The 23,761-nt window shown below is 46.5% G+C and overlaps 1 protein-coding gene across 1 annotated transcript in view; it reads right to left on the bottom strand.

Annotated features, from left to right (window-relative positions):
* LOC121532954 (collagen alpha-1(XXIV) chain) overlaps positions 1 to 23,761 on the bottom strand; it is a 179,574-nt gene that overhangs the window by 87,155 nt on the left and 68,658 nt on the right. Inside the window, exons 16-25 of the mRNA XM_045205811.1 lie at positions 19,702 to 19,755; positions 18,865 to 18,909; positions 17,994 to 18,047; positions 16,561 to 16,614; positions 8,720 to 8,773; positions 5,926 to 5,979; positions 4,874 to 4,927; positions 3,849 to 3,893; positions 3,516 to 3,569; positions 2,001 to 2,045 (exon numbers count right to left, since the gene is read on the bottom strand). Of these exons, the coding sequence (XP_045061746.1) occupies positions 2,001 to 2,045; positions 3,516 to 3,569; positions 3,849 to 3,893; positions 4,874 to 4,927; positions 5,926 to 5,979; positions 8,720 to 8,773; positions 16,561 to 16,614; positions 17,994 to 18,047; positions 18,865 to 18,909; positions 19,702 to 19,755 (513 nt within the window). The remainder of the gene's footprint in view (positions 1 to 2,000; positions 2,046 to 3,515; positions 3,570 to 3,848; positions 3,894 to 4,873; positions 4,928 to 5,925; positions 5,980 to 8,719; positions 8,774 to 16,560; positions 16,615 to 17,993; positions 18,048 to 18,864; positions 18,910 to 19,701; positions 19,756 to 23,761) is intronic.

Here is a 23,761-nt window from a genome sequence, read left to right as displayed (position 1 = left end):
AGCCAAGTTCTAGCCCAGCTATAAGAGCGATCTAACATCCCACTGACCTTTGCCATACACCTGTGGACCTCTTGCTAATGAAGAGAACACTGGCTAATGTAAATATTAGAAAAAAACATCAAGAGAATAATCACTTCCAGATCAGTCATCTGGATAAAGGGCTGAGGTTTGGCCCAGAGCCAGAGTCTATGGTGAGGAGAGGAGCTGCATCTCTTATCCCAGTGCATCCTGAAAAGGATAGTTAGAGGCTGAAAAAAAGTTTGGCCAACTGCTAAACCCAGTGTGGTCACTGTGGTTGTCTTACAGGAGGCAAAAAAAAAAAGTCATTATTGTACAAGAGATGCATTTCATTCTTTTTGTACACATTGGCCCAGCCGCACCAATGTGTCAGAGGAAACACCGTCCAGCTGGTGTCATTAGAGTAGGCAGTGCCTTAGACCGCTGCGCCACTCGGGAGGCTCCTGATGTATTTCATTATTGTACATGAGATGTATTTCATTCTTGTAGAAGAGATGTATTTCATTATTGTAGAAGAGATGTATTTAATTCTTGTAGAAGAGATGTTCTGTACTTGGATGTCTTGTGTGTTTTAGTGGCTACATTTCTTCACAGTCTATTTTCTATCTTTCCCCATCATGTCTTAGTTACTCAATAAGTGGTGTGTTTGACAGAGACAGGCCACATCTGGAGCATGTTAGCGGTAGACTGTAGAGCTGAGTCTGAGAGGAGGGCTGTATAGAGTGGGAATGGGGACAGACAGAGAGGAGGGATCAGACGACACTTCTGGACTGCATTAATTGGAAACTGGACGGGAGGAAGAGGGGGAGGGAGGAAGAGGGGGGAGGAAGAGGAGATGAAGAGGGGGAGGAGGAGGAGAGGAAGAGGGGGAGGAGAGGAAGGAGTGGATGAGGAGGGAGGAAGAAGGTTTTTTCCCCCTGGAAAAATCAGACGCCAACGTTGGCCATTTGTTGCTAAACAGAGAGGATGCTGGGGCTGGGCCAATATGGCCAGAGGTGTGAAAGACGCTGCAGTGCTGCACTGGTTCCTCTAAACATTTCTGTGTTTGACAGATGAGCATTTCTGTGTGTGGAACACTCCAGTGTGTGGCTGGAAGTCTTAATCATCTACAGCTGGTGCAAACTAGACATCTACATTCCTGTCTGTTCTAATCTATATAATAAACAACATACGTTTGCAATACCTGACAGTTTCATCCGTACAGTACATAAAGCCAGCGTATGAAAACACAGTAGCCAACCGCAAAACACATCTCCACAGTAAGGTATAAGCCTTAGCATAGCCCCAGGCATGCAGGCAGCTGAGATATGGAGTTGTACTGTAATGTCTGTGAGTAGAGGCAGAGGCAGGCAGCCGGGAGGCATAATAAGTCATTTCTTTATTACTGTGATTTAATTGGAGGGTCGCCCTAAAATACAGCTGATCAAATCATAAAAACTCCCAATTAATGATTGGTTCAAATGTTTTACTGGCAACATGTTGCATTAAGGGCTCTCTAGGTGACACAATAAAGCCTTTGTGAACACATTGAACGCATTCAGCCCAGGAACCTATCTCCTGACCCAGGGCTAACCTGTAGTTAGTCAACCTATAGGCAGTCTCTCTCAGACCCTCCAGATTTGATTTATTTGGAAAGTGATGTAATGGCGTTCATTAGAGGCTCCATGTGTTTCTGAGCTGAGGTCTTTTTTTTACATGGAGCCCGAGGCTCCTCCTTGGCTTCAAAGGGGTCCTAGCTAGCTAGCTACAGTCTGTGGTAAGTGGTTATCCCTCTCATGTGTGCTCTCCTACGCAACCACCCCTCCTACCCCTCCTCCTCCTCCCTACCCCTCCTCCTCCCTATCCCCCCACCTCCTCCTCCTCATCCACCACCCTACCCCTCCTCCTCCTCTACCTCCCTACCCCCCCTCCTCCTCTTCCTCCTCCTCCTCCTCTTCCTCCACCCTACCCCATGCATAGTCAGCAAAAAACACCAGACTCACTTGCAGTCCATTCTTTCCAATGCCGCCAAGGTCCCCCGTCTCCCCCTGAAAACCAGAACATCAAAACAAAACATTAGTATGTTTTCTTCCTGTGTGTTACGATGTTAAGATCCAGCCATTGGTCATTCAGTCACATGATCAACAGCTTGAACACACAGGGTTTTAAATAAACAATTGATTAAAAAGCACACATGGAAATGCTCTTGATTTCTTATGTTTCTGTTTATTTCCCTCCTGCGGGTTTCATTATGCTCTAATCACAGTCCAGGGCGAATTCCTTCTCTTTGTTAATAAGCCTCAACACATTTATCCCCTTGAACTAACCCAAGAGCCCAACTCATTCACAAACACAGGGACACTGATTTGCATGGCATTCAGAGGAAAAAACTAAACTGTAATTCTGACTAATAAATGTCTGCCACATTGAGCAGCTATAATAATGATGGCACAAGGCCTCGCGCTGGGTTCACACCAGTTAACTCTAATGAAGTAACGTGAGGAACACGTCTGGAATCCTGCTCTTTGTTTTAAAGAGAAAAACATCAACCAGACAACTAAACTAAGACCTCAAAAGTGGTATGCATGCTATCTCAATTAGATAGTACACACCATGACCAAAAGTATGTGGACACCTGCTCGTCGAACATCTCATTCCAAAATCATGGCCATTAATATGGAGTAGGTCCCTCCTTTGCTGCTATAACAGCCTTCACTCTTCTGGGAAGACTTTCCACTGGAACATTGCTGCGGGGACTTGCTTCCATTCAGCCACAAGAGCGTTAGTGAAGTCGGGCACTGATGTTGGGCGATTAGGCCTGGCTCGCAGTCGGCATTCCAATTCATCCCAAAGGTGTTCCATGGGGTTGAGGTCAGGGCTCTGTGCAGGCCAGTCAAGTTCTTCCACACCGATCTCGACAAATAATTTCTGTATGGACCTCACTTTGTGCATGGGGGCATTGTCATGCTAAAACAGGAAAGGGCCTTTCCCAAACTGTTGCCACAAAGTGTGAAGCACAGAATCGTCTAGAATGTCATTGTATGCTGTAGCGTTAAGATTTCGCATCACTGGAACTAAGGGGCCTAGCACGAACCATGAAAAACAGCCCCAGACCATTATTCCTCCTCCACCAAACTTTACAGTTGGCACTATGCATTCGGGCAGGTAGCATTCTCTTGGCATCCGCCAAACCCAGATTCAGTCCAATGGCGGCGAGCTTTACACCACTCCAGCCGACGCTTGGCATTGCGCATGGTGATCTTAGGCGTGTGTGCGGCTGCTCGGCCATGGAAACCCATTTCATGAAGCTCCCGACGAACAGTTATTGTGCTGCGTTGCTTCCAGAGGCAGTTTGAAACTCGTGAGTGAGTGAGAGTTGTAACCGAGCAGAGAAGATTGTTACGCGATACGCGCTTCAGCACTCGGCACTGACACTGTGTTGGCTGGAAAGCTGGTTGTTTTTCTAAACAGTCCAATACAGCATGTGTACAGTACGCAAGCTGATAGTAACTTCTTACCTTCATTCCCTCGGGTCCAGGTTCCCCTATGTAGCCTTTCCTTCCAACTCTCCCCTGTGGAGAAACACACACACACACACACACACACACACACACACACACACACACACACACACACACACACACACACACACACACACACACACACACACACACACACACATTACAGGATGCATCCGCTTTTCATGTTTTATCACATCTCATCTGTGTTCCTTCATGACGAAACACCTTTACACAAGAAACACCTGGAAATGGGTGGAGATGGGGACCAACAGAAAAACATGCAGGTTGTGTATCTGCAGTGTGATTTGAAGAGGGCCTGGAGACACTTACAGCAGTACCAGGGCTGCCAGGTGGGCCAAGGGGTCCCTCATCACCCTGAAAATACACAGTAAAACAGGTAAACACAGTGCAATACATCACATACAGCTGGATATGGGGACGTGGTAACATCACTCGGCACTGGCAGTAACACTGGCTGAGTAACTCTCACACTTTGTCATCCCATCTCACCCCTTATGCACAGATCTACTAATGTTAAAGCCACAGAAGGCATGCAAGAGCCTGTGCGCTTGTGTGTGTGTGTTTGTGTGTGTGTTTGTGTTTGTGTGCGTGTGTTTGTGTGTGTGTGTACTCTCATCGATCACTGTGTTCTCCCTAGCAGAGTGACCTGGATGTTTGTCTCTATGTTCACACTGCCTGAAGGAGAGCTTGATGAGTCCAATGATCAGCATGTATGATGTTCTGCTTTGAGGCATTTTCTCTGATCAGCTGAAGTGAAAGTTATTAACATCAATCAATGCCATAGTGATTGAACTCTACAGCATTTTCTTGCAGGCTATGCAATAAGACTCCATGCCAGGAAAGAGAGTGCGAGAGAGTGAGGGGCCTCCCAACTCTGTACCACAGTTGAGTTGGGTGCCAATACTGTAAAACTAGCACAATGGAAAGGTGTACGTACTGTACACACTGCCAAGGCTTCTGTTCTTATTTTCCACTGCTGCCTGAAAAACCCTGGAGCCTGCCTTGTTTTTATTAGCAGCCAGTGATGAATCATGACATTATACAATACAGTGGAACATGCCCTGGAACCTGGAATCACTCTACGGCTCCCCATAGTGTTCCACATAGCCTGAACCTACTCTAGCATTGCCAATCACCTCAACTCTGGTTGCAGGTTCAACTGCTCTGACTAGGTATAAACGGAGAATCTGTTTTGTAATCAAATGAAAACAAAATATTGTTCGCTTCCTGCATGTTCAGTTGTGTCTGCAGTATTCTGAGTATGATGTAGTTTAGTGGTTCTTACCCACAAGCTTAAGTTCTTGATAATGTAAGGGGGAATAAATGTCTCATACCTCTGTTCCTTTTGGCCCCGGGGGTCCCTGTGGCCCTCTGGTACCTAGGAGGCCCTGAAACATAACAGGACACCTGGTATGTCATTCATACAAAACAGATGTGTTGAGTTGCTATTAGCAAAAACATATACATTAACCCTCACGAGAAAAAGATGCACTTAGGATCAGGGGTTGGAACCGGTTCAGGGAACAGAACACCGGAAAATAAAGAAATTTTTCGAGGAACATAATCAGAACTGGGAACAAAAGTGATCTACTGTATACTGTTTCGGAACAGAACCGTTATTTTAAAAGCAAACCGGTTAATTACGTTATTTTATGTTCCAGGCATTTTTTTCAGTCCCACAAAAAAACGTAACAAAGCGCCTATGCAAAGCCCTCACTCTGTCACTCAGAAACATATTCCAGCGTCGGCCTGCCAGCCGGACATCTTTACCAGTGTGTGTGTAGGCTAGCTGCCCCTTCCCCTCTGATGAATAGTTTACTGTAACCTACTGACGTTACAAGCATGATTCAGAAATTAGGGAAATATTTTTTATTACAGAAGAATGGATTAACTTTTCAATGCTAGTTAAGAATACTATAGTTATCACGTTTCACATTGGATTTATTAACTACAAAAAGGTAAGACGTGTTTTTCATTCTGGCGCCGCTCTGCACAAACAAGCTTGTTAGCTAGCTAGGCCGCTCCGTAAGATTTCAGTCACCCTACACTTGTCTGTCCATTGCGCATGTAAACAACTCACTGAGCTATAGCTTGCCCGCTCCTAAGCTGTTCTATCCGCACTGATTGGTGAAGTCATTTAATGTCGAGCTAAATGTAAAACAATATATATTTCAGAAGTTTATAAAGGAACAGAAAGGAACATTATAAACCGGTACTTTTTTGGGGTTCGAACCAGTTCAGAACTTTATTTTGCAGGTCGGAACAGTGGAAGTAATGGTTCTGTTCAGAACAAAACAAATAATTTTGGTTACAACCCCTGCTGAGGATTAAGCATTTTGTTTGGGATAGAGTTGAGTTGTGGAAACAGTGCTTGTCTTGTCTTTACCTTAGGTCCAGGAGGGCCGTTGGGACCTGGCACACCGATGTCTCCAGGAAAACCCTGAGAAACAAAACAGGATGAAATTCAAACAAAGAGTTAAAAATGAACCACCTGGTTCATTGATGACATCATTAATCACATGACTGATGTGATCATGTAGGTTTGATGCCACATCTAACATGACACACCTGAACTCCTGAACACACCTGAACACACCTGAACTCCTGAACACACCTGAACTCCTGAACACACCTGCATGTATTCAGTTACTTTATATTCCATTCTATTACATCATCGTGCCTTTAGATATGTGTGTACATAAAGGGAGTGTAGGATTATCCACATAGGGTGACTACATGCTTGTACATTGCTATATGTGGCAGGGTCAGGGTCAGACCCACACTTCCCCTCTTTCTAAACATACTTTATGGATTGACAATGATGAGAACAGAGAGCGCACTGCCCCTCTGTAAGACAGGGTAGGCAACGTCAATACATCTGTATCTAAAGAGTGACAGGGCTTAGCTATGTTATATGAACCATATGTAAAGGGGGTGATGGATAGAGATGTTGGCTGAAGACTGTCAGACACACCTGCCTCAGCATGGCATGGCCTGCTCAATTAAAACAGGGGAGTGTTGGTGGGGGAGAGGAGGAGAGGGAGAAGGAGAGGGGGAGAAGGAGAGGGGAGAGGGGGAGAGAGGAAGAGGGAGAAGGAGAGGGGGAGAGTGGGTGGAGAGTTGGTGGGAGGGAGAAGGAGAGGGGAGAGGGGGAGAGAAAGCTATGGAGATCTATCAGATTTACAGATGTGGCGTTTTAATAGGACCAAAGAGATTAAAATGGAGTGAACCTTTCTGGGCTCTTTATCTTGACAAGGCAACAAACAGTCAAATACAACCACCATGAAGTAGACTTATACCATTTATAGGACGGACGGTAAAAAAAGTGAGACATTGTTGGATTCAGTTTGATAAAACATAAAACACATCTAGTCTGTGATTCACATGATATGCACACACCAAGACCATTACAGGATACGTTTGGATTAGTTTGACTCTCCAAATCCTATATATTCCTATTAATGGTAATCTCCTAGTCTCCTGCTATCTGGTAGATCTGCTAGATTGGGAATATATCAGAACCAATGTGACGCAGGAATGAAGGGAAGTTTACTGTATGTACTGTATTTCTGTGGTGGGTTTAAGGAGTGCTATCAATGTATTTCTGTGGTGGGTTTAAGGAGTGCTATCAATGTATTTCTGTGGTGGGTTTAAGGAGTGCTATAAAAGTATTTCTGTGGTGGGTTTAAGGAGTGCTATCAATGTATTTCTGTGGTGGGTTTAAGGAGTGCTATCAATGTATTTCTGTGGTGGGTTTAAGGAGTGATATCAATGTATTTCTGTGGTGGGTTTAAGGAGTGCTATCAAAGTATTTCTGTGATGGTTCAGTTTGCTTGTTGTGTGTATCCTGTCCCCCCAAGTTCACGACCTTATCTCAAGTGTTTAACATTCATTCGACACAGGACAGTGGCTGACCTGGGGTTGGGAGGGAGGCAGCAGCCGTAGAGATAGGGAGCAGCAATAAAGAGGCTCTAAAGCACTACTCTGGACCTGTGCCCATGATGATTTTAGTTCACTACTGTGTCTTCTCTGTTAGCTTATCTACTGTTTACACGTGTCTGTCTCATGGATCAGGACAGGAGTTTAGCATGACCTGGGGTTGGGAGAGAGGCAGCACTATGAGGCATTACACTGGACCTGTACCCGTGGCTTCTACACACTGTCTCACCTGGTTGTGACAACCTGTGATCAACTAAAAAGATAGATGCTATACAAAGGCACTATACAGCTATGACTATAGTTAATATGGACCTGTACCCATGTTGCTTTTACACACGGTCTAATCAGAGGGTAAAGATAAAGAGAGATATGGGGCTGATAGTGTTTTATGGTGTTAGTGTAGTGATATTGTTTTATGGTGTTAGTGTAGTGATAGTGTTTTATGGTGTTAGTGTAGTGATAGTGTTTTATGGTGTTAGTGTAGTGATATTGTTTTATGGTGTTAGTGTAGTGATAGTGTTTTATGGTGTTAGTGTAGTGATAGTGTTTTATGGTGTTAGTGTAGTGATAGTGTTTTATGGTGTTAGTGTAGTGATAGTGTTTTATGGTGTTAGTGTAGTGATAGTGTTTTATGGTGTTAGTGTAGTGATAGTGTTTTATGGTGTTAGTGTAGTGATAGTGTTTTATGGTGTTAGTGTAGTGATAGTGTTTTATGGTGTTAGTGTAGTGATAGTGTTTTATGGTGTTAGTGTAGTGATAGTGTTTTATGGTGTTAGTGTAGTGATAGTGTTTATCTGTTTACACCCTGACCCCAGACAGAACACAGGTAGTGGAGCAGACCGTCTCAGACAGTCTCAGGACGGTTTCTCTATGCCATCTCTGCCACCAATTCCCTCTGGGACAATAAAGTTGAAACTTGAACTTGAAAAGATCTAATCTCTGGCAAATAATAGGACAGGGATACAATATGGTCCCAACAGAACTAGAATTTGAACTTGACTATAACAACACTGTGTAGGAATACACTCTTAGATCAGGAAGATATGTTTTTATGATTGGTTCAGTTTGCATGGTTTAGTTGTTTGACCATTTATAGCACTATATGACAGAAGTTTATGACATCATTTTATGACATCATATTGAGCTGTATCAGTAGCTCAATGACCATTAAAGCGACAGAAACACAATATCACACATTTAACAGAGTGTGGCTTTAATGATATCAGTGTTTGTTGTCTTACCTCAGGTCCTGGTGGGCCAGGAGGTCCCTGTGGTCCAATCTCACCCAATTTACCCTGTCAGAGCAGAGAGACATTAAACATTTTAAAAAGCGCTTGCATATCTGAGTTATCTAGTTGCAGGTGCGTGGGAATAATGTGCCAACTTAAAAGAAAAGAGAAACCCGTACACTGCCCTTGCTCGAATTACTTATTTTATTAAAGCTTTAAGTGATATGAGCAAGAGCAGTGCGCAGGTTTCTCTTTTGTTTGAAGTTAGAGCAGAGAGACATGAACACATGAACACAAATAGTGGAAACATCAGTGCCAAGCATCTCTCTGTTTTCTTCTCTCTCACAAACAGACACCCACACATGCATAACATACTGTATATTATATACACAAACAGACACCCACACATGCATAACATACTGTATATTATATACACAAACAGACACCCACACATGCATAACATACTGTATATTATATACACAAACAGCATGAGGCAGATAAAGGCTTGGTACTCAAAGCGTCAGTAGTGAGTCTTCACTCTATTTGATAGTTGCCAACGTTTCTAAGGAGGCAGGCAAGCTGTGTGTGGTTGGTATTTTGTTGTCAAAACAAATATTCATATAGTCTTTCTGTGATGCCACAGTGACTGACTGCCTGGCGTCTGTAGAATTAAAGGTTGATCAGAGCCCTATGCTTTTTAATACTCTGCAGGACGACAAAACATACTCCCTCGTTGCCTGTCACCGACTCACGCAGGACGCAACAGGTGGTATAAATATGTTGTGTGAATTTGTCCTAATAGTTTTCAGGCAGGATGGTTTAGTTTCAGGCAGTTATATGGGCTGTTAGTAACAAAGTGCAGGTATTTAAAGTCTAAAAGGTACAGGGTGTTTACTGGGGTTGTTCCATTAATTAAGTGCCAGTCTAATGGGTTAAAATGAGAAACACATATATACAGTGGGCTGTGAAAGTATTCACCCCCTTGGCATTTTTCCTATTTTGTTGCCTTACAACCTGGAATTAAAATAGATTATTTGGGGGTTTGTATCATTTGATTTGCACAACATGCCTACCACTTTGAAGATGCAAAATATTTTTTATTGTGAAACAAACAAGAAATAAGACAAAAAAACAGAAAACTTGAGCGTACATAACTATTCACCACCCCCCAAAGTCAATAATTTGTAGAGCCACCTTTTGCAGCAATTATAGCTGCAAGTCTCTTGGGGTATGTCTCTATAAGCTTGGCACATCTAGCCACTGGGATTTTATCCCATTCTTCAAGGAAAAACTGCTCTAGCTCCTTCAAGTTGGATGTGTTCCGCTGGTGTACAGCTATCTTTAAGTCATACCACAGATTCTCAATTGGATTGAGGTCTGGGCTTTGACTAGGCCATTCCAAGACATTTAAATGTTTCCCCTTAAACCACGCGAGTGTTGCTTTAGCAGTATGCTTAGGGTCATTGTCCTGCTGGAAGGTGAACCTCCGTCCCAGTCTCAAATCTCTGGAAGACTGAAACAGGTTTCCCTCAAGAATTTCCCTGTATTTAGCGCCATCCATCATTCCTTCAATTCTGACCAGTTTCCAGTCCCTGCCGATGAAAAACATCCCCACGGCATGATGCTGCCACCACCATGCTTCACTGTGGGGATGGTGTTCTCGGGGTGATGAGAGGTGTTGGGTTTGCGCCAGACATAGCGTTTTCCTTGATGGCCAAAAAGCTCAATTTTAGTCTCATCTGACCAGAGTACCTTCTTCCATATGTTTGGGGAGTCTCCCACATGCCTTTTGGCGAACACCAAACGTGTTTGCTTATTTTTTTCTTTAAGCAATGGCTTTTTTCTGGCCACTCTTCCGTAAAGCCCAGCTCTGTGGAATGTACTGTCAGCTTCCTGCTTCCCCTGTTTGTCTCCTGGCCTCTAGAGGTCAGCTGTGTTCCCCTTTGCCTTAGTTTTTCCTCATGTGTCCTAATTAGCTTATCTATGTCACCTGTGCCTTGTTTCCCCTTGAGTATTTTAGCTGTGTGTTTTCCCCTTGTTTCTCACTTGGTTATTGCGTCCTGTCTATGTGTCTCCTGCTTTGTCCCACCGTATCAGTCCTAGTAAGTTATTCAAAGTTATCTTTAGTTTGTTTTTTCTCCCTCGGGGAGTTGTTTTGTTTTGCCTCCTGTTTTGGAACATTAAATCTACTTACCTGGAGTATTGCCTGGGGTGTTTCATTTGGGTCCTACAACATCTCCTCTGTGGCTAAGGGGTAGTACCCCCAGCTCTACACATTTGAGACCGGAGTTCTAGCCCGGCTTGTGACAGAATAACCAAGACCAATCATGGACCCAGAAACACTCAGTTCCCAGGACCTGTTGGCGGTGATCATTCGACATGAGGCTTCTTTCCAGCGCCATGAAGCCGTTCTCAGCCGACAAGAGGAGCTGATGGCTAGACATTCTCAACTCCTGGCCGAAATGATGAGTTCCCTTCACCAGCTCTTTGAACGCCTCCTTGGTTCTCCCCCTTCCCCCGGTCACCTCCCAGTGACGACAGGCCTTCTCGGTTGGCGGAGCCCCGACTACCACCTCCCAAGCCCTTTTCTGGGGATCCAAGCTCTTGTCAGGGTTTCCTCACCCAATGCTCCCTCACCTTCGAGCTCCAACCCTCAAGTTTTCCCACAGACCGTTCCAAGATTGCCTACCTCATTACCCTTCTTTCAGACAAGGCGCTCGCCTGGGCCTCTGCGGTGTGGCAGTCCCAGGAGGCCTGTTGTGACTCCCACGCTGCATTTGTAGAAGAGTTCAAGCGGGTGTTCGATCATCCTGTCAGTGGGCGGGAGGCTTCCAAGCGCCTACTGTCTCTCCGTCAGGGCCCCCGAAGCACGGCAGATTTTGCCATTGAGTTCCGAACCATAGCAGCAAGGAGCGGATGGAATGATGAAGCGCTGAGGGTCTGCTTTCAGGGAGGGTTATCTGAGCCCCTTCAAGATGAGTTAGCCACCCGTGAACCAGCTGAAGATCTCGAGTCCCTCATAGCCTTGGCCATCCGCCTGGACAATCGTCTAAGAGAGCGGAGAACGGCTCGCCGTCAGGTGTCTCAGTCCCCAGTTCCTCTGAGCAGCTCTGTTTCTCCTGTTTGGACTCCGTCATTCAGAGCTGCCCCGGCTCCTGAACTGCCCCAGGATTCCCCGGAGAGCATGCAGTTAGGCCGTTCCAGGCTTTCTTCCAACGAAAGGGAACGTCGCATGAGGGAGCCGTCGGTGCCTCTACTGCGGGGTTGCCGGTCACTTCCACTCCACTTGCCCCGAGCTTTGGGAAACGCCTGTCCCCGCCCAGCTACAGGAGGGTTGTGATGGGGAAAATTAGAGCTCCTCCTACTAACGCGGTCCTAGCTATTCCAGCCACTCTGTCCTGGGAGGGCCACCAGCATCGGGTCCAGGCTATGATCGATTCCGGTGCCGCAGGTGATTTTATGGATGTAACCTTGGCTAAGGAACTTAAGATCCCTACCCAACTACTTCCTCAACCCCAGGCAGTTACAGCCTTAGATGGCAGACCTCTGGAACCAGGAAAAGTTACTGAGGCGACTCAGTCCCTGCGACTTACCATCTCTCAACACCAGCAGGAGGAGACCTTCTATCTCATTGACTCTCCCGAGTATCCTATTATCCTGGGTCACCCTTGGCTATGCAGACATAATCCCCAGATCGACTGGCCTACTGGCACCATTCTTAGCTGGGGTCCCACTTGCCAACTCACCTGCATGCTTCAGAGTTCCTCAGCCCCTAGTACCCAGTTTCAAGAGTCTGTTGACGTCTCCCGAGTCCCCAGTGTTTACCATCGGTTCAAAGCAGTGTTCAGCAAGGCCCGGGCTACTGCCTTACCGCCTCATCGCACTTATGACTGTGCCATTGATCTACTCCCTGGGTGCTGCCCTCCTAGAGGTCGGATCTTTTCCTTGTCCTCCCCGAGCACGCAGCTATGGACACCTACATTAAGGAGTCCTTGGCAGCCGGCCTCATCTATGCCTCTACTTCCCCGGCTGGGGCGGGCTTCTTTTTTGTTGAAAAGAAAGACGGGGGTCTGAGGCCTTGTATTGATTACCGGGGACTCAACAAGATCACGGTTCGGAATCGATACCCTCTTCCTCTCATGGCCACTGCTTTTGAGCTGCTTCAAGGGGCTTCCATTTTTACTAAGCTGGATCTCCGCAATGCTTACCATCTCGTGCGGATCCGGCCAGGAGACGAATGGAAGACGGCGTTCAACACGCCCACGGGACACTATGAATATCGGGTGATGCCGTTCGGGCTCACCAATGCCCCCGCAGTATTCCAAGCCCTCATTAATGATGTTCTCCGGGATATGCTTAATCTGTTCGTCTTCGTGTACCTGGACGATATCCTCATCTTCTCGAGGTCACTGAAGGAGCATGAGGGGCATGTTAGCCGGGTTCTCCAGAGGCTCCTTGACAATCACCTCTACGTTAAGCCTGAGAAGTGTGAATTTCATGTTTCTCAGACTCAGTTTCTCGGGTTTATTGTCACTCCCGGGCACCTAGAGATGGATCCCAAGAAGGTCAAGGCGGTCCACGATTGGCCCACACCTGCCACGGTCAAGGAGGTTCAACGGTTCATTGGCTTTTCTAACTTCTATCGGAAGTTCATCAAGAATTTCAGCTCGGTGGTAGCCCCCTTGACGACGCTTACCAAGGGAGGAGGGACCAAGATTCACTGGGGTCCGGAAGCAGCAGGGGCCTTCGAGGATCTCAAGCGCCGCTTCACTTCTGCTCCGATTCTGGTGACCCCTGACCCAGAGAGACCTTTCGTGGTGGAGGTGGACGCCTCAGAGGTGGGGGTGGGAGCCGTCCTGTCACAGAGGGGTGCGGATGGGAGATTACACCCTTGTGCCTTCATGTCTCGCCGCCTGTCTGAGGCCGAGCGCAACTACCACGTGGGGGATCTAGAGTTGCTTGCGGTTAAACTGGCCTTGGAAGAGTGGCGCCATTGGCTTGAGGGGGCTCAGCACCCTTTCCAGGTTCTCACAGACCACAAGAACCTGGAATATCTCCAACAGGCTAAGCGGATGAACCCTCGGCAAGCACGATGGTCCCTTTTCTTTAATCGATTCCAGTTCATCCTGACTTACCGACCTGGCACCAAGAACGTCAAGCCGGATGCTCTGTCTCGAGTCTATTCTCCCGAGGTACAAGAGAAGCCCTTGGCATCGATTATTCCGAGGTCTAGGATCGTCGCACCTCTTCAGTGGGAACTAGAAAGAGGGGTACGAGAAGCTCTTGCCCATGAGCCCGATCCAGGCGGTGGTCCTGCCGGTCGCCTGTTCGTTCCTCTCTCGGTTCGGGCCCGCGTCTTGCAGTGGGGTCATGAGTCGCCCTTGACATGCCATCCTGGCAGTGCTCGCACACTGGAGTTCCTCCGACGGCGGTTTTGGTGGCCGTCCATCAAGAAGGACGTGCAGGTCTTTGTTGAGGCCTGCCCTGTGTGCAACCAGGGAAAGTCGACACGCCAGCGACCCCAGGGACTGCTCCATCCCTTACCTGTTCCTCGAAGGCCATGGTCACACCTTTCTCTGGACTTTGTTACGGGACTTCCTCTATCCCAGGGCAACACCGTCATCCTGGTGGTGGTAGACCGTTTCTCTAAGGCTGCCCGGTTTATTCCCCTGCCCAAGCTGCCCTCGGCTAAGGAGACTGCGGAGCTCCTCATGAACCATGTCTTCCGGATATTTGGCATTCCCCTGGACGTGGTCTCTGACCGAGGTCCCCAATTCTCGTCCCGGTTTTGGGGGGGCCTTCTGCAGGCTTATTGGGGCCACAGCCAGCCTATCGTCAGGATTCCATCCAGAGTCTAATGGCCAAACGGAACGGATTAATCAGGATCTGGAGACCACCCTGCGGTGTATGGCGGCCAGTAATCCCACGTCTTGGGCCACCTATATTATTTGGGCTGAATATGCCCACAACACCCTCCAGTCCTCAGCCACCGGATTGTCCCCCTTCGAATGCCAGTTCGGTTACAACCCTCCTTTGTTTCCAGAGGAAGAGGCGCAAGTTGGTGTTCCCTCGGCCCAGCGCTTTGTCCAACGCTGTAGGCGGACCTGGAAGAAGGCCAGGTGTACCCTCCTTCGGACCTCCCAGAGATACCAAAGTCAGGCTAATCGCCACCGCCGGACGGCCCCTAGTTTCCGAGCTGGTCAGAGAGTTTGGTTGGCCACTAAGAACTTGCCCCTCCGGGTCGAATCCAAGAAGCTTTCCCAGAGATACATCGGCCCTTTCCGCATTTCTAGAAAGGTTAACCCTGTGTCGTATCGTTTAGTTCTGCCTCGCTCCCTTAGAGTTAACCCCACTTTCCATGTTTCACTCCTTAAACCTGTCTTGTCTTCTCCTTTTGCCCCCCCACACAGACCCCCGCCACCTCCCAGGATCATAGACGGCCAGCCAGCCTCCAGCCTACACAGTCCGCCGGATACTGGACTCCCGGAGGGTCCAGAACTCTCTGCAGTATCTGGTGGACTGGGAGGGCTACGGGCCAGAGGAGCGCTCCTGGGTTCCGGCCAGGGACATCCTGGACCCAGGGTTGATCCGAGATTTTCGCACCCTGGGGCCAGGGTGTTCTGGAAGGAACGTCAGGAGTCGTTCCTAGAGGAGGGGGTCCTGTCAGCTTCCTGCTTCCCCTGTTTGTCTCCTGGCCTCTAGAGGTCAGCTGTGTTCCCCCTTTGCCTTAGTTTTTCCTCATGTGTCCTAATTAGCTTATCTATGTCACCTGTGCCTTGTTTCCCCTTGAGTATTTTAGCTGTGTGTTTTCCCCTTGTTTCTCACTTGGTTATTGCGTCCTGTCTATGTGTCTCCTGCTTTGTCCCACCGTATCAGTCCTAGTAAGTTATTCAAAGTTATCTTTAGTTTGTTTTTCTCCCCTCTGGGGAGTTGTTTTGTTTTGCCTCCTGTTTTGGAACATTAAATCTACTTACCTGGAGTATTGCCTGGGGTGTTTCATTTGGGTCCTACAACATCTCCTCTGTGGCTAAGGGGTAGTACCCCAAGCTCTACACATTTGAGACCGGAGTTCTAGCCCGGCTTGTGACATGTACGGCTTAAAGTGGTCCTATGGACAGATACTCCAATCTCCACTGTGGAGCTTTGCAGCTCCTTCAGGGTTATCTTTGGTCTCTTTGTTGCCTCTCTGATTAATGCCCTCCTAGCCTGGTCCGTGAGTTTTGGTGGGCGGCCCTCTCTTGGCAGGTTTGTTGTGGTGCCATATTCTTTCCATTTTTTAATAATGGATTTAATGGTGCTCCGTGGGATGTTCAAAGTTTCTGATATTTTTTTATAACCCAACCCTGATCTGTACTTCTCCACAACTTTGTCCCTGACCTGTTTGGAGAGCTCCTTGGTCTTCATGGTGCAGCTTGCTTGGCGGTGCCCCTTGCTTAGTGGTGTTGCAGACTCTGGGACCTTTCAGAACAAGTGTATATATCCTGAGATCATGTGACAGATCATGTGACACTTAGATTGGACAAAGGTGGACTATATTTAACTAATTATGTGACTTCTGAAGGTAATTGGTTGCACCAGATCTTATTTAGGGGCTTCATAGCAAAGGGGGTGAATACATATGCACGCACCACTTTTCCGTTATTTATTTTTTTGAATTTTTTGAAACAAGTTATTGTTTTCATTTCACTTCACCAGTTTGGACTATTTTGTGTATGTCCATTACATGAAATCCAAATAGAAATCCATTTAAATTACAGGTTGTAATGCAACAAAATAGGAAAAACGCCAAGGGGGATGAATACTTTTGCAAGGCACTGTATACACACACACACACACACACACATATTACGTACAGGTGGGCCTGGTTTCCCACGGAGTCCAGGAGGTCCAGGCAAGCCAGCAGCACCCTGGGGGTACAAACAGAAAACACTTGTTTATTCTCCTACTCTCTCCATAGCTCATTATTTCACTCTCTTTTCTTTAAGTGTGTGTGTGGGGGGGGTATTTGTATTTATTAGGGACCCCCATTAGTTCCTGCCAAGGCAGCAGCTACTCTTCCTGGCGTCCAGCAAAATTAAGGCAGTTATACAATTTTTAAAACATTACAATGCATTCACAACACACTGTGTGCCCTCAGGCCCCTACTCCACCACTACCACATATCTACAATACAAAATCCATATATACGTGTGTGTATAGTGTGTATGTTTGTGTATGTATGTGTCTGTGCCTATGTTTGTGTTGCTTCACAGTCCCCGCTGTTCCATAAGGTGTATTTTTATCTGTTTTTTTTAAATCTAATTTTGCATCAGTTACTTGATGTGAAATAGAGTTCCATGTAGCCATGGCTCTATGTAGAACTGTGTGCCTCCCATAGTCTGTTCTGGACTTGGGGACTGTGAAGAGACCTCTGGTGGCATGTCTTGTGGGGTATGCATGAGTGTCTGAGCTGTGTGCCAGTAGTTCAAACAGACATCTCGGTGCATTCAACATGTCAATACCTCTCATAAATACAAGTAGTGATGAAGTCAATCTCTCCTCCACTTTGAGCCATGCATATTATTAATGTTAACTCTCTGTGTACATCCAAGGGCCAGCCGTGCTGCCCTGTTCTGAGCCAATTGCAATTTTCCTAAGTCCGTTTTTGTGGCACCTGACCACACAACTGAACAGTAGTCCAGGTGCAACAAAACTAGGGCCTGTAGGACGTGCCTTGTTGATAGTGCTGTTAAGAAGGTAGAGCAGTGCTTTATTATGGACAGACTTCTCCCCATCTTAGCTACTGTTGTATCAATATGTTTTGACCATGACCATTTACAATTCAGGGTTACTCCAAGCAGTTTAGTCACCTGAACTTTCTCAATTTCCACAATATTTATTACAATATTTAGTTGGGTTTAGGGTGTGTGTGTGTGTGTGTGTGTGTGTGTGTGTGTGTGTGTGTGTGTTGTACAATGCAACAGGGACCTGAGGGTGTTTAGTCTAACTGTCAGCTCTATGACAAGCAGCGCTGAGTTTTATCATCTCTGTCTGTATGAGTATTTAGCATCAACGTAGCTTCATATCCATATTGCATGTGCTGAACCCAACCCTAGCCTTCTATCATTACCTATACATCTGCTATACATGTATGGTATGATAAGAGTACAGTATGTGTTTGAGGCTAGCATCACAGCCATGTTGACTGAGTAAAGACCCCTATGATGCGTCTGGAGAATGTCCTGCTCATGATTTTAAAAAAATAATAATAATATTCAGACTGACTGGAAATGTGTTGTGGTCCTACCTTGTCACCTTGGTAACCCATCTCTCCCGGTTCACCCCTTAGTCCAAGTTCGCCCTGAATGTTACAGCGTCACACAGAGATATAATACAACCATCCTGCTTACATCAGAGGACAGTGTTAACAACACAACAATACAATCACACTGAGAGGGACACACACTTTCCCCATCCATGTTCAGGGGTTATGAGTGACAGGTTTCTATCTAACCCATCCCATAGGAGATATATCAATCAATAGTCAAGTAGCATTCAAGCCCAAAAGTTTGATGGAGGAACTGTGTAATTTTTAGGAAAGTAAAACAAGCTCAGCCAGTTGTACTACAGAGCCGGAATGATGAAACCCTGTTCTCCAACATTTAGAAAGGATTTATAAAACACATCTCTATTTCTAATAGTGCATGAATGAATGAAATTATATATTTTCGTGTCAAATCGCCAATTGGCAACCCATCCCTTATGGGATTAATTGACACATAAACAAACATTACAATCATTCTTCCGGTGTTCTCTGCACTGCGCATCGCATAAAGAGTGAAGAAATGTAAGGTAAAAATCAATACATAATAGTAAATAAGGTTATCCAAACAATAATTATATCCCTAGAGCAGTAAAAGAATATACATACATACATACATACATACATACAAACTGTATATATATATACATACATATATAACATATACAGATAAATAAATACATACAAAAATAATAACTACTGGCATGTATGTGCATATCAAATCATCATTCCTCTGATCTGCTACTCCCATCCTATCCCATCATCCTCCCCATGTACTGGACACACACCCCACTCATACACACACTGCGCTAGGACATTCACAGATACACTACAATAATATAAATATTTAGATCACCTTATCACCTTTCAATCCAGGCAGCCCCGCTTTTCCCGCCAGGCCCTGTCAGAGAGAGAACAAGAGAGGAGGGAGTCCTCAGTGGCAGCCATTTTGAAAAGAGGCCAGACAGAGGAAGATACAGAGGCCGATATAAGAAATTACTTACTGGAGAGGAGAGGGTAAGAGAGGAGAGAGGACAAGAGGAGAGGAGAGAGGAGGAGAGGAGAGGAGAGAGAAGGAGAGGAGAGGAGAGAGGAGGAGAGGATAGGAGAGGGACGAGGAGGGGAGAGGAGGAGAGAGGATGAGAGGATAGGAGAGGATAGGAGAGGAGAGAGGAGGAGAGGAAAGAGAAGGAGAGGAGAGAGAGAAGGAGAGGAGAGAGGAGGAGAGGAGAGGAGAGAGGAGGCGAGAAAAGGAGAGGTATAGGAGGAGAGAGGAGGAGAGGATAGGTGAGGATAGGAGAGGAGAGAGGAGGAGAGGAGAGAGGAAGAGAGAAAGGGAGAGGAGAGGAAGAGAGGTGATAGGAAGGGAGGAGAGGAGAGAGGAGAGGAGGAGAGGATAGGAGAGGATAGGATAGGAGAGGAGAGAGAGGATAGGATAGGAGAGGAGAGAGGAGGAGAGGATAGGAGAGGATGGGAGAGGAGAGGAGAGAGGAGGAGAGGAAAGGATAGGAGAGGAGAGAGGAGGAGAGGATAGGATAGGATGGGAGAGGAGAGGAGAGAGGAGAGGAGAGGAGAGAGGAGGAGAGGATAGGAGAGGATGGGAGAGGAGAGGAGAGGAGAGAGGAGGAGAGGAAAGGTGAGGAAAGAGGTTGGAGAGGATGAGAGGAGGGGAGAGAGGAGGTTCTGTAGTTACCATAGTTCCCACTATGCCAGTCAGTCCTCGCTGTCCCTCAGGTCCTGGGTCTCCCTGTAGAGAGAAGGAGCAGTGGGGTAAGATACAATACACACACACACACACACACACACATACACACAGAGTATGCAGTATATATTATACAGGCTCTGTTTTATGGGGCCAGACATTGAAGGACATGTTTCACAGGATTATTTTTGACATATGCACTCCTGTGAGTCAACACCTAGCTATGATGACTTCCAAGCTGTGCCTGTGCTGACACTAAAGCGTCCGTTTGGGGTTAGGTCTTCCACGCGAGCGGATGCAGGACATCTAATCAGCTGCAACATGGACATGGTAGGAGTGACCGGACACTGTGCTGCTGGACAAGGAGTCTTCTATTACAGGCAGGCAGTGAAAGAGACACCTACTGTACTGCATGTTCTTTAGCACCGCACGGTTCATGATTCATTATTATTATAATTATGGTTCTAATCATTGTAATTACATTGACTTTGATAATTATGATGAGGAAGATCATGATGATGTTCTGTGCCCACTCTCTCTCTCCCGCTCCGCAGACTGATGCAGCAGTGTAGCGTGGGACCGAGGGCCGCTCTGTAAGTGGTTCCATGTGTTCCAGGCCTACTGGCCTACCGGTGTGGGTCTGTTTCCCATTACTGTGCTTTGAGGGGATTGTCACCAGCACCCGACTGATATATACACCAGCACCCTCATCAGAGCCAGCCTGTACACCTGAACAGAGACCTCTGCCTCCTGCTGCTTAACCTATATAACAAATTCCGCCAGCCGCTGTCACGGAAACCATTAAGGCTTGTTCACATTGTAAAACATGAGGAGTACCTTGGTAAATCATGACTTGTATGAAGACTACAGAGAACAGTTACTATATGAGCAGCTGAGGATCAATTATTGAAAGCAGTTGTAAAACATGGAGTTGTTTGGTAAATCATCAGTTGTATTTATGGAGACAATAGAATAACAGATAAGCGCAGCTGAGGATTCTTAATTGAAAGCAGTTGTGCTCCTCCATTAAAGACGTCTTTGTACTACATGTTCTCCAGTTATTTCACCAGACTGTCAGTAGTTTGTTTGAAATAGCTATTTTTCCTTACAGCTCATCTTATGGTCGGAGGCCACATGAGAAATAGTTCCCCATTTCTTGCACCAGCTGAGCATTTTCCCATCAAAATGATAATAAAACCATGACAATCAGTAAAGAATTATACACCATGGATAGGAGACCAAACCACACAAGACAACCAAGTCTGTCTGTCAAAAGTCAAACACCAAGCAGATCTGATCCATCATGGCTGTCCTGTAGGAACATGCTGTAGGATCTAGCAGCGTCCAGGCTCACTGCCACAACTTTGTTATTAAAGAAGTTCTCCAGAATTAGGTCACAATGCTTCAAGGAAAAGTCAAGGAATAATATGCAGCAACAAGAAGAGTTTTGGAACAGAGCACAGAACAGGAGGAGTGGAGGAAAGAACAGAGGCTAGAGAGGGACTGGCCTGCATGTCTGTCTCCTGTCTGTCTCTCTCTCTCTGCCTCCTGCATAAGGTGGGGGTGAGGTTAGAGAGATGGATATCAATCACCGGAGGAGATGCCACCAATTTGTTTGATATGTGAATTTGAAAGACTTCCTCACGGGGTGGGGCACAGGGCGCAGACAGAGTGACATGAGGAATCGGTCGCCACGGCCACGCTAGCTGGGTTCCTCTCACATCAATGACAGCTGGAGGACATGTGATTCCAATTCCGGCGTGACGGAAGTGTCCCACGTTCATAGAGTTGAATTCAGATTTGGCTTTGCTGTGGGACCTACTTTCTCTGGGGCGAAGTCTCTGATGTGACAGAGCCCAGTAAAGACAGCCAATACTGTAGGCACACTATGGTCATAACAAACCACAACTTATAAGGCTTTATAGAGCATTCTTAAAGTATATGTAAGCACTACATAGGCCTTATAAAGGGTTAACGAAGGCTACATTAGGCATTTAAAAGTAATGATCCATTTATCTGTCTGCTTTTCAGACAGGGAGACATTGTGGATATTGAGCTTCATAGTCTAGCGCTGTTATTCACAAGATCATCTTTGAGAGATATTTCATGTAAAGTACCTGAACTTACCATAAAGTTGTATTGAATTTAAAACACATTGATGACTGTGAAACATAACAAAAGTATGTGGAACATCTCATTCCAAAATCATGGGCATTAATATGGAGTTGGTCCCCCATTTGCTGCTATAACAGCCTCCACTCCTCTGGGAAGGCTTTCTACTAGATGTTGGAACATTGCTGAGGGGACTTGCTTCCATTCAGCCACAAGAGCATTAGTAAGGTCGGGCACTGATGTTGGGCAATTAGGCCTGGCACAAAGTTGGAAGCACAGAATCGCCTAGAATGTCATTGTATGCTATAACGTTAAGATTTCCCTTCACTGGAATTAAGGTGCCTAGAACGAATCATGAAAAACAGCCCCAGACCATTGTTCCTCCTCCACCAAACGTTACAGTTGGCACTATGCATTCGGGCAGGTAGCGTTCACCTGGCATCCGCAAAACCCAGATTCGTCTGTCAGACTGCCAGATGGTGAAGTGTGATTCATCACTCCAGAGAATGCGTTTCCACTGCTCCAGAGTCTAATGGCGGCGAGCTTTAACCACTCTGGCCGACGCTTGCCATTGCGCATGCTGATCTTAGGCTTGTGTGCGGCTGCTCGGCCATGGAAACCCATTTCATGAAGCTCCCGACGAACAGTTCTTATGCTGACTTCGCTTCCAGAGGCAGTTTGGAACTCGGTAGTGAGTGTTGCAACCAAGGACAGACGATTTTTACACGCTACACACTTCAGCAGTCAGCGGTCCCGTTCTGTGAGCTTGTGTGGCCTACCACTTTGCGGCTGAGCCGTTGTTGCTCCTAGACGTTTCCACTTCACAATAACAGTACTTACAGTTGACCGGGGCAGCTTTAGCAGGGCAGAAATTTGACAAACTGACTTGTTGGAAAGGTGGCATCCTATGACGGTGCCACGTTGAAAGTCACTGAGCTCCTCAGTAAGGCCATTCTACTGTCAATGTTTGTCTATGGAGACTGCATGGCTGTGTGCTCGATTTTATACACCTGTCAGCAACGGGTGTGGCTGAAATAGCCAAGTCCACTAATTTGAAGGGGTGTCCACATACCTTTGGCCATGTAGTGTATGTAAGTATGTACTGTAACTACATGAATGGAATTAATCCAATTGGCAACTTTACCATCCAGCCATTCTGTAGAACAGACCTGTCATCATGTGTCCTGTCCTGGGTTATACATTACGTTTCAATACAACTTTATTGTACATGTAGGTACTATACATGAACTGCTGTATCTATATCCTACAAATGTAGCCTCCAATTTTTGTCACAGCTGGATTAGAGTTGGCTGCTTTTCCCCAATAGGCCTAACCTCCAGCAGCCTGACCTGACCATGTCCAGTCATGTCCTGTCCAGAGAGAACATGTTGATTTGTAGGGATGGGTCAGAGACATCCATCTGAGTCAGATCAGAAACCTGGGGGGTCGGGGGTCATGCTGCCTGGCGGCCATCTTGTAACAGTAGTTCAGTCAATTTACAGTTAAGTTACGGTATAGAGGTTGAGTTATGTCCGGCTGCTGTGGCTATGGCTGTGGAAACTCCATCCAGAGAGAATCCAGCTCCCCTTTAAGCGCCCCACGGGGTTCCCCCGTAAATCTGACTGATGGAGAGAGGGTTCCCAGCCTCCCAACCTCCCACGCTCCGACCAACACAGCCAACCAGGGACGGGGCCTAACCCTCACCTCAGCAGCCCTGTGGATAAAGATGGGTTATGGAGGTCATGGGGCTAAGAGGGTCATGGGTGGAGGTAATACAGTATCTATCATTACGGTGGCTTGGATGGACACTTTTAGGAGATGTTTTGATGCCTTAAAACGGCATGGGAGTGTTCATGAGTTTCAGAAAGAATTGCTATGCACATCTTTCACTCATCCCACTCTTTCCCCTTCCCTCTTTCTCTCTCTTTCTCTCTCTCCC

The sequence above is a fragment of the Coregonus clupeaformis genome, chromosome 20 (assembly GCF_020615455.1).
Source record: "Coregonus clupeaformis isolate EN_2021a chromosome 20, ASM2061545v1, whole genome shotgun sequence".
In the NCBI taxonomy this organism is placed as follows: domain Eukaryota; kingdom Metazoa; phylum Chordata; class Actinopteri; order Salmoniformes; family Salmonidae; genus Coregonus; species Coregonus clupeaformis.
This window is presented reverse-complemented; position numbering and strand designations above follow the sequence as displayed.